The sequence below is a fragment of the Coffea arabica genome, chromosome 3c, assembly GCF_036785885.1.
Source record: "Coffea arabica cultivar ET-39 chromosome 3c, Coffea Arabica ET-39 HiFi, whole genome shotgun sequence".
Lineage (NCBI taxonomy): Eukaryota > Viridiplantae > Streptophyta > Magnoliopsida > Gentianales > Rubiaceae > Coffea > Coffea arabica.
Window position 1 is genome coordinate 3,598,737 of NC_092314.1, and position 10,677 is coordinate 3,609,413.

The following is a 10,677-nucleotide window of genomic DNA, read 5'->3' on the forward strand; positions in this document are numbered from 1 at the left end:
TCCACCACAAATTTTGAAATCCTCTATGTGTTATCTATTCCATATATATACGTGTCTTTTGTCTTTTTGAGATTCCTTGATTGAGCTCTAATCCTTGCGAATTAATATTGCGGCACTGAATATAATTCCAAATCAACCCTGCCAATGTTCTTGTAAAATTTGAGAGCAACTTTGAAAAAAACAAGAAGTGGAGGGCTGGTGATCTTCCTGCTCCATTCTCATGATATAATAATATCAATAGTTGAAGTTTATATTATTGGTAAATTTAAACATTGAACTAACAAAAATTTACTACAGAAGTACATTATACAAGGATACTACGTACAGAATGCCTTTCGCTGGGATATTGAACATACTGATCAATTTACATGCATTTGAAATTCTTCCACTTGAGATAACTGAACACTGGTCTGTCTGGAACAGGTATGCACTTAACAATCCAGCCAATTGGCCAGGATGCAGCTGCAATTCCTGCACAAGCTGCCCATTGCCCCCAATTCAACCTCTCTGTATTAGCAAATCTCTTCAAAAATTCCACCATTACCACTTGAAGAATAATTGTCACTCCAATAATTCCCAAGAACAACTTGTTCCTGTGTATCCCCTCAAACACATTCTTCCTCTCAAGTTTCCTTGCATTGAACTCATTGAACACTTGGCAAAGAACAAAAGTGTTGAAGATCAATGTATCGTTGACCTTTTTGCTAACACCAAAGATTGATTTACCTTTGAATTGTAATGTCAGCAAAACTGCTATCTGATACAAGGCTTGAGACATTAAGTTCCTCCACATGGTGTTGGTGATGAGGGGCTCGGTACGCCCCACTGGAGGCTTGTCCATGAGATCCTTTGTTGGTCTTTCTGTTGCTAGCGCCAAGGCTCCAAGAGTATCCATGATGAGATTTACCCACAAGAGTTGAACTGCTGTTAATGGTACTTCTCCAGCTGAAATTGCTGCTACAAAGTTGATCACTAGAGCTGCCACATTCACTGTGAGTTGGAACTGAATAAATTTCTGGATATTGCTGTACACACACCTTCCCCATGTAAGCACTGTGGCAACAGAAGCGAAATTGTCATCCAAAATGACAATATCTGAACTCTCCTTGGCGACTTCAGTGCCCTGAATCCCCATAGAAAGTCCTATATCAGCTTCTTTCAATGCTGGCGCGTCGTTTGTTCCATCTCCAGTCACCGCTACAACATGACCTTTCGCTTTTAAGCATTTGACCATGAGATGCTTGTCAAAAGGAGATGATCTCGCCATTACAACAATTTTATCAACTTTTTCCATCCGTTCCTCATCTGTGTAGTTGCGAAATTCGACACCTTCTACCACCAATTCATCGTTAGCCTCAAGATCAGGCTTAAGAATTCCGCATTCAGTGGCTATTGCTCTTGCAGTGAAGACATTGTCGCCGGTGATCATTTTGATCTTCACACCAGAGTATTGACAATCTTCCACAGCTTTCTTCACACCGGGGCGACAGGGATCTTTTAGGCCTACAATCCCCAAAAGGATCAAGTTTCTGTCTTCTAATGTTTGCTGTATTTCTCCACTGGCATCATTGGCTTCTCTTATTTGCTTGTGAGCAAATGCAATGCATCTGAGACTGCTGGCAGCCATGCCCTGTATTATTTCTTCAAATTTCAACCTCTCAAGATGATCAAGTAATGTGACTTCTCCTTCAAGGTTGTAGTAATGCGAACACATTGCTAGTATCATTTCAGCAGCTCCTTTCCAGTGGACATGAGTCGAGTTATCCACCATTTTCTTCATCAACACTCCACTTCTTTTCTTCTGTGAATTGAATGCTTCCACATGAAGAATGGAGCAATTCTGTTTTACTCTCTCCATGTCCATATTTATTTCCATCACAGCCCAAGACAGAATTGCTTTCTCAGTAGGACTTCCTGAGAACTCGAGGCCCTCAGTTCCTAAATTAATCGACCTATAAACACTTCCTGTGGTGTTTAGGCTCACAGCTTCACGAAGCAATTTAAGAACATTGGTTGAGATAGACAGGTAGCTATCTTTCTCTACTGATTGCTTGCCCAGCCAAAATTTTGTTACTGTCATTCTATTTAGAGTAAGAGTACCTGTTTTGTCTGTACAGATGGTTGTAGCAGAGCCCATTGTTTCACAAGCAGAAAGCTTTCTCACCATTGCTTGATCAGCCATCATTCTCTTCATCGAGTAAGCAAGTGTAAGTGTTACAGCCAGAGGCAAACCTTCTGGAATTGCAACAACTACAATTGTTACGGCTGCAGCAATAATTTTCACCACAGCATTGATCACATCATCAGCCTTTGTTTTGCTGCCATTGTACTCCTTGATTCCATTTGCGTCCTTTGTATGACCAGTGAAGTAGCGAACTAATAGCACCAAAAGAACTAAGAAAGCAACTGCTAAACCAACTTTACCAATTGCTGAAGTTAGCTTATTGAGGCGCGATTGAAGAGGAGTTTTCTCATTGGAGTCCTGGCTAACAGAGCTCATCATTTCCCCCCAAGTTGTGTTCATTCCAACAGAAGTAACAAGCATCTGACCATATCCATCAGCTACTTTGGTACCAGAAGTCAAGAATGGATTCTGGTTTTGATTAACTTCTAGATGATCGCTTTCTCCAGTCATGCTTGACTCATCAATGCGTAAGGAATGCCCCTCCAAGAATAATCCATCAGCAGGTACCTGATCACCAATCTTCAAGCAAACAACATCTCCAACAACAATGTAAAAGATCGAAATTTGCTGTCTCCTGCCATTTCTCAGAACTTCAACTGGGATATTGCTGCTGACCTTGGAAAGCTTCTCGAATTGCAGGTTCTGCCTAAAATTACTGATAGCTGAAACAGAAATAACAAGAAAAACAGCAACAAATATACTTCCACCATCATACCATCCTTCTTTTGGACCATTCTCTTTTATCCCAAAACTAAGAGATAGTGCAGCACATGCCAAAAGAATGACAATTGTAGGATCTTGAAAAGCTTCCCAAACAAAATGGAAGAATCCCTTTTTGGGAGGCTTACGATATGTGTTGCTTCCAAAAGCTTCAATTCTGCTTAAAATATCTTCATCATCATCACCATTTAATCCATGCTGAACTTCAGTATTGAGAGAAGTAACTATACCTTGAATACCACCGAATTGAACAAGCTGACCAAGGCTTTTGTCCCGGACAAGCTTTGTGAGGCTTGGTTGATCAACATTGAAAAAGTTGGAGTAGTCTTTAATTACATCGATAGTGACTCTATCAGGAGATAATTGTGAAATATTGCTCGTTTTCTTTGTTGCTCTATGTGATGGAATAAGCCAAATCTTGCTAGCACGACTTATCAGAGCATATTTGAAGGCCCTTGAACAATATATGGTTACAAAAGCTGAGTGCCATCTCCTTTTGTTCTGTGAACTCAGTTGATTAACCAATCTCTTGCAACGTAAGTTTGCATCAATTATTGCCAACATATTCTCCTAGAAGTTGGAGAAAAAAAACAGAAAGTGAGAAAACTTAATGATGTCTCACAACACATCAGTTCTACACTGGTCCATTATGAGTAAATGTGATTTTTTGAGAAACAGTATATGTGATTTACTCAGAGCCATAGTAACCGGCAATATATTTTTACAAACAGAAAACATCATAATGGTTATCCTTATTGAAGAAGATACTAAATAAGGTCAACATATACCATTGGATGTGTTTATTTTTACCTTAAGGATGTATTATCATATTTTCATTGTACTACTGTTTGATACAATGAGAACGAAGTAGGGATGCACCGTCTACACTACAGAAGGATATGCTGCTGTATTCACCATGGTGCTACAGAAGGATATGTCGCCAGATATGCATTGTCTGCATTGAAGAAGGATGTGCATGCATTTGTGAGAGCTGTTCTTGTACACATGCAGTGCACGCATTCTGGGGTCTTTTGTAAATCTGGAAAGTGAATAATGTGTTTGGATGGAAGATTGTGTGGAAAATATTTTTTTTGTAATGTGTAATGCGTATGCGAGATAAAAAAAAAAATTGGTTGAAAAAATTTTAAAAAAATTGCGAAAATTATTAATGATATGAGCAAAAAAATTTTAAGTGTTTTCCACGAACACAAACAAGAATGGCAAAAGTAGGCTAAACGTGCTTTATTGAGTGTTTACTAGTTTACGAACCAAAAAAATTATTTTCTCAAATTCAATCCAAAAGATCCTAGGATTTCGGTTGAGAACAATAATGTTGAAAAAGAAATCATGGGAAAAAGAAAAAAAGTTCTCGAACTAGCTTTGTTAATCCGTGTGGGTGAAGCTACCAGCATTGATATCCATGTATAAGTCTTAAACGGGATTCGATGTACTACGTGGCCCGTGGGAATAAATATTTGAAAAGAGGGACAATTTCATAAACCTCTCCTGAGGTTTTATGAAATATCACCTGGCACCCTTGAGATTTTCAAAATCTCACCTAGCACCCCTTGAATTGACATTTTGGTAACATTGGAAGCCCCTCTAACCAAAAGTAATATTAAAAAATTCATGTTTGAGGAGAGAGATTATTTTAGTGTCTTTAATACCCTTAGGCAATAAAAAATGAATATTTTACAAACCAAGGAAAAAAAGTACTAAATTGGAACCATCTTAAAAGTGAAGAGATCAAAATTGGTAAGATTTTATGTTACAACCAATAGTCATTTTTATAGTAGAAAGAGATAGTAAAAACAAATATTATTTTTTAAATCATTCTACAAATAGAACCCTTCGTAACGTTGAAAGTAATTAGCATGTAAAATCATACATTTGAGCAAAAAAAACTTAAACTTAGTAATAGATTAAATTTAACTTCAATATCATACAAAAAACTTACTCAAAATAGACAGACTTTTTTTATGGGTGTGAAATATGAAAATTTTATTATAGAAAAAGTCCGAATTTGAAAAACTATTGGAGTTTCAATTACTTTATTTCTCTTGCACTCTACATGAATAGGGATAAATAAATAAATAAAGTTCAAAAAAGGGAAAAAATAAAAAGAACCTGCAGCTATTCTTCTCCAAATGCATTGAATATTTCATTAATTAAATCATATATTTCATTTACATTTGCAATTCAATTATACATACATACCTACATATATATATATATATATATATATATATATATATATATATATATATGTATGTATGTATGTATGTATGTATGTTTGTATAGACATTGTTAAAGAAAAGCAGGAAATTTAGAGAAAGAAAAACAAGTTCAAAAAATTTAAATATGACGATATTATTGACAATTATCACCTTTGATATTAGTACGTGACTCTACTATCATTTCAAGGGTGCTAAGTGAGATTTTAAAAAGTTTAGAGGAGTTAGGTGATATTTCATGAAACCTCACGGGAGGTTGCTAGGTAATATTTCATGAAACCTCAAGGGAGGTTTCTGAAATTATCCCTTGAAAAGAACTACGTGGCTCCAGAATTAAATTTTGTATTTGGGATTCAAACTCCATTTAACACTACTCTACTTTTAGGATGCTTATGATCGGTAGTTTAGCATGGACGTATCTAATTTCCTCTGTAGATATAAAGCTTCAATCTAAGTAGGATTGCGAAAGAGATTAGCTTAATCAAATAACTCGTGAACTTGCTCGGTCAAGGTTTAAGCTCGAACTCGCATTAGCTGAATTATTCGAGCTATTCGACGAGTCAAAGTGGATAAGCTTTCTAAGTAAATCTAAGGACAAAATTTAATATTTATCTTTATTTCATTTTTTTTTTCTATAGAGTATATATGTACACTAAACTGAAATTGATAGGAAGCTCATGCAAGTATGGAATGCTAGCTTTAGTTTGGGTTATAAGTAATGGAAGGCATGCAGGCTTGCAACTTATATTATTATGTACCATTAGAAACAAACCAAAAGAAGGAACAAATAAAAAGTAACCAAAATACATATAGATAAGAACAAAAGCTAAGAAATGGAAGACTCACAATATAAACTTCCACGCTTTCTTCTCTTGCGTAGTGCCAATGTATAATATGTCTTGCCTACAGAAAAGACAAGTTCCTTGTGCTGTAGTTCCAACTTCTAAGTTCCTACCAGAGCAAAATGAGCAATCAATGATGCTGCATTTCCAATTCAGAACTGCCCGCCTTTATATAGGATTCCAGTACCGATTTATTCTTCTTAAACGATTCGTACGCGGGTTATACTATACATGTTGCAGTCTGCTACAGCTCAAAGTACTGTGAAGTGTGAATTTACTTCGGATTAAAATAAAACTATGCTTTACTGGTAGTTAATGCCGTAAAACTGTTCTCACTAATGTTTTTTTTTTCTTGGTAGTTCATGCTCGAGCTCCGGGAATTGAAGATTTTTATGAGTTCCAACTTCCAAGAATAATATAGACAGAAGACTTTGAACTTGAAGGGTGAGACTTACTTTTGTTGAACTCGGCTCTCTTAGATTACAGCATAATTACTGGTTCCTCCTCCATCCCATAAAAATACACTTCCACTTTGACGCATATTTAAAAGAAAAATCCTATATTAACCGACAATACAGACGTGGTGATAAAAACAAATTAAAAGATGGTCCACCTTTTTAATTTTAAAAATATTTTAAAATTTTCATTTTTGTACCTATAATTTTAAAATGTAGTGATTTCCAACCTATCATTTTTTTTGTAAATGAACGCTATTTAAAAATGTAAGTTAATGTAGTTAATGCGATCATTTCTGCTTAGTACTTTACTCATATGCCTTCCCATTAATACGGACACCTTTTGAAAGGGAAATAAGTTTGCAATTTGGGACAATTAGAAAAAGAAAGTGAATCTGTCTTTATGACTGAAAGGAATGCTGCTAGTAAATTAAAGTTGATCGTTCCTTAGTACAAAAGTATTTTGACTTTGTCAACGATGCCGTCTACGCGGTCTGGCCGCGCTAATGTCTTAAAGAGAGGGAGCAAAGTTTTCATAATTTCCACTTTTTTGTCGACCACCAGCTTTAGAAGTTGAACAATCTGCCAAAGGAAAACGGGCTAATCATAGAGTTCTGGGTATCAAGCAACCTTCCCATTCATGTAATTTCCTTGGGAATTTCTCGATTGATCCGAATCCTAAGAAGCAATGATGGAGCCATGGGGCGCCTGAATTTTGTAAATTTTAGTTCATAGTGAGTAAATATGCATGTAAAACAAAGTTGTCCCTCTTTCCTAATTTCTCATAATTTTAATTTACATTATGAGAGTTGATATATATATATATATATATATATATGAAATAACCATCTTTGAATTAATATTTTCTTTGAAAAATTGTTTACTTTTTTATTGTCATAGTTATTTGACTTTCAAAAAAGTAAACATGTAATCGATAATCCATAGTAAATTAAACCAATTTGATATATTATAATAAAAGACCCAATTCATAATTATTAATGGGCTAAAACAAAAGTAATTACTTTATTGGCTCATACACAAATATACAATATAGTCCAATTGATTAGACTCGTTTGCACTATTCCTGTATCATTTGCATCTACAGAATGGACATTTTCAATTATGAAAATAATCAAGACAATTCTGAAACAAGGTGGAAGATAAATTCTTGAATAATTGTCTAATTGTGTACATAGAAAAGAAATTTGTTGAAAAATTTAGCATTGATTCAATCATAGATAAACTTACTTATAAAAAGAATGTAAATCCCAATTTATTTTTAAGAAAAGAGGTAGAAATTTCAGTATATGTTAACATAACTTTTATTTTTTTTAATTAGAAATAGTTATATTTATATTGCATAGTTTTTTTTTTTTTTGCATAAGCGACATATTGGAGTATCTTCTCATAATGTGCAACTTGGGTGGTTTGTGATATTATAAGATATTATATTTAATCAAAGGTTATTTTTTGTCTTAATTTTCATTATGACTATGTTGCATATTTATGGAATAGACATACCTTTATAATTAAAGTTAATATTTGATATTTTTAGATGTCTTATATTTAAATAGATGAAAATTATTTTGAATATAGCATATTAAGATAATTTTATTAGAAAAAATTTTGGCCCCTTCAGAAAAAAAAAAATCCTGACTCTGTCACTGTAAATTAAAAGAACCCAAGTCACATGCACCGTATAGACTTTTTTTCTTTTTTTTTTTTGTCCTTTTGGGTAAATGTATCACATTATAAACTAGCTATTTAAGAGAGGGGGAGGGGGGGGGGGAATCATAGAAATGGTGAGTAGTCTATGGGAATTAACATTCCATTTTCCTAATAAAAAAACACGGTGAATAACTTATTAGCACTATGTCACGAGACAGTTGCAGAGTGAGGGGAAAATGTCAATGCACAGCAAATTCTCGGACTACGTTTGAAACTTGAATTGCAAACGTAATACAGATATCTGTTGTGTCTTTGAGGCTAAGTATTGTGCAGTTATTCAGTCACTCAACCAATCATATGTTGACAACTGAACTGACTAATAAATGCCAAGCAACTGAGAACGAAGAAGCTAAGAGCCTTGCCGACTCTAGCGTGTCGGCAAATAAGAAAGCAATAAATCACTAGATGTTGGATGGACTTTTGAACCAAAAATCATCATCCAGATGAATTTTTTTTTTTCCAAATCAATTTGCAAGCGTGATAAAGAAACATTATTTGACTCAGATAATTTTTAATTTGCACTAAAAGTAAAGCATCCATAACTCTGGTTTCTCCACACAATTACGCCGCAAAGGCTGATCATGTCGAATCATTTTCAGTTGACTACTGGCTCGATGAGCTGGCTCGGCTTAACTTCTCAGGAATGCCATGACTCAGTGAGAAAGGCAGAATTAAAGGGATCTAATTCTATTCTGTGAGCTCGACTTCCATGGATTTGCATGAAGAATCTTGCTAATGGAATGAATTCCAAAAACGGACCGCTGTCAACAAGTTCGTTTCTGATATTTTGCGATACTCTTGTCTTGTCTCGTAGTGTTAATTTCCAGATACTTCATATGGACTTTGACGGTTGCAAAGTCTGAATGTGAATTTGAAGACAAACGTTAGAGAGGAGAAAATTGCAAAAGGTGTTGGAAAATGGGAGCTGTTTGGCGGACAATCATTAATTTATTACTATGGGTATGATAGATTAGAAAATAGCAATATGTATGATAAAAATACTAGTATAGCTTCGTTTGGATCGAGAAATTTGATGAAAATTTTGAAATTCACCCAAATAGCTCCAATAGTTTATGTAGTTCAAGCAATATTTAAGTTTGTAAATTCATCAATTATCAAAATACATTTTAAATACTAAAATAATCAGTAATTTACAAATTCAAATACCTCTCAAGCAATCTAAACAACTAGAAGGATTTGATGAGATTTTAAATCTTTCGTCAAATCGTTCAATCTAAACGTAAACCTTAGAAATCTATAGAAAGGGTATATGAACCCCGTTATCATTCCTCAGCAATATCAAATGACTCTTGAGAAAGAAATTCTATTCTACAAGCACAACTTCCAAAACGGATTTGCTATGAAATTCCAAAACGGATAAGACAAACCCCGCATTCAACAAGTTCGTTTTCGCAGAAGAATTGCAGTAGTCTTGCACCGTTAATTCCGGATACACCTTTTATTGATTTTGACAGTCGCAAAGTCTGAAATGCGAATTGGAAGTCACACCCTAAGAATAAGAGAGGAGATAATTGGGATGTTTTAGCGAATTTGAGAAAATTCCCAATGTGCTTGAAAAAAACTAAAGTGGTTAGTTCATCACTTTGTACAGTATTTGTTTGGATTGCTATTTTTTGGAAGTTTTTGTAAAAAAAATATAATATGACGATTTGATATATATGAGGTAAAATGATAAAAATGTGTTTACGAAAAACGTAAAAATTTTTTGAGAAAAAAATGCTTTTCCAAACACGGACGCAAAATACATCTTTGGTAGTAAGATACTTCTTCTGCAACGAGTAAGTCATGTGTTCGACTCATTAAGAAAGTAAGAATCAGTATTGATCCCTTGAAATAAAAAAGAGAAAAAAAAAAGTAATTATGATATTGAATTACATCTCATAAAATGAGAGTATACTATGTACTGGAAATAATTGAATAGAAATATATATAAAAAAAAAACCACATTATTCTTAAAGAACTTTCGATTTTGTAGAAATAAATTACCATGACGACCTATAATTGAGGAGAAGAAATGTAGGAAGAAGGGTCAATTGTTGTTTAGTGCTCTTACAAATTTTAGTTTTGGAGGCTGCAGAGTTGATGATGTTTGCATCAAGGATTCGAGTCTTGCACCCAATTGAAGTACGTGAAGTTGTAGCATGTTGAGGGGGCGACTGTCCATGTGCTGCGATCAATGAAAGTTTTCATTCTTTGCTAAAAAAAGAACAAGAAAAAGTACGTAAACTTTTGTTGCAGAGGTAGCGTAGCTGACCGGGGATTGGCCTACCTAAGATGCACCGACAACCGGGCAATTCATCAGCACGATGACTCGTTAATTCTGAGCCTATTAAGGGCCTGCATTAAGTTGGAAAGATCAAATGCAAGACTTTGCTTATCCAGTTGTATCTGTTAAACTATATGATAGAACTGTGATTTTGAATATTATTATTTTCTGTCTTGTGTTTTCTATGATTTTTCTGTTGTTTTCCTACGAAACTAGAGAAAAATCA

General features: G+C 34.5%; 1 protein-coding gene across 1 annotated transcript; it reads right to left on the bottom strand.

Moving 5' to 3' along the window:
* Nucleotides 1-221: 221 nt before the first annotated feature.
* Nucleotides 222-6,125, bottom strand: LOC140037530 (putative calcium-transporting ATPase 13, plasma membrane-type). Its single transcript, XM_072081877.1, has 2 exons — nucleotides 5,986-6,125; nucleotides 222-3,475 (listed from the first exon to the last, which is right to left on the bottom strand). Exon 2 carries the CDS (start codon nucleotides 3,467-3,469, stop codon nucleotides 365-367), a length of 3,105 nt encoding a protein of 1,034 aa, XP_071937978.1. The 5' UTR covers nucleotides 3,470-3,475; nucleotides 5,986-6,125; the 3' UTR covers nucleotides 222-364.
* Between the last annotated feature and the right edge of the window lie 4,552 nt (nucleotides 6,126-10,677).

Bases quoted from the DNA above. Each gene is read 5' to 3' on its own strand.
- LOC140037530 (XM_072081877.1), bottom strand. From the start codon at position 3,469: ATGTTGGCAATAATTGATGCAAACTTACGTTGCAAGAGATTGGTTAAT.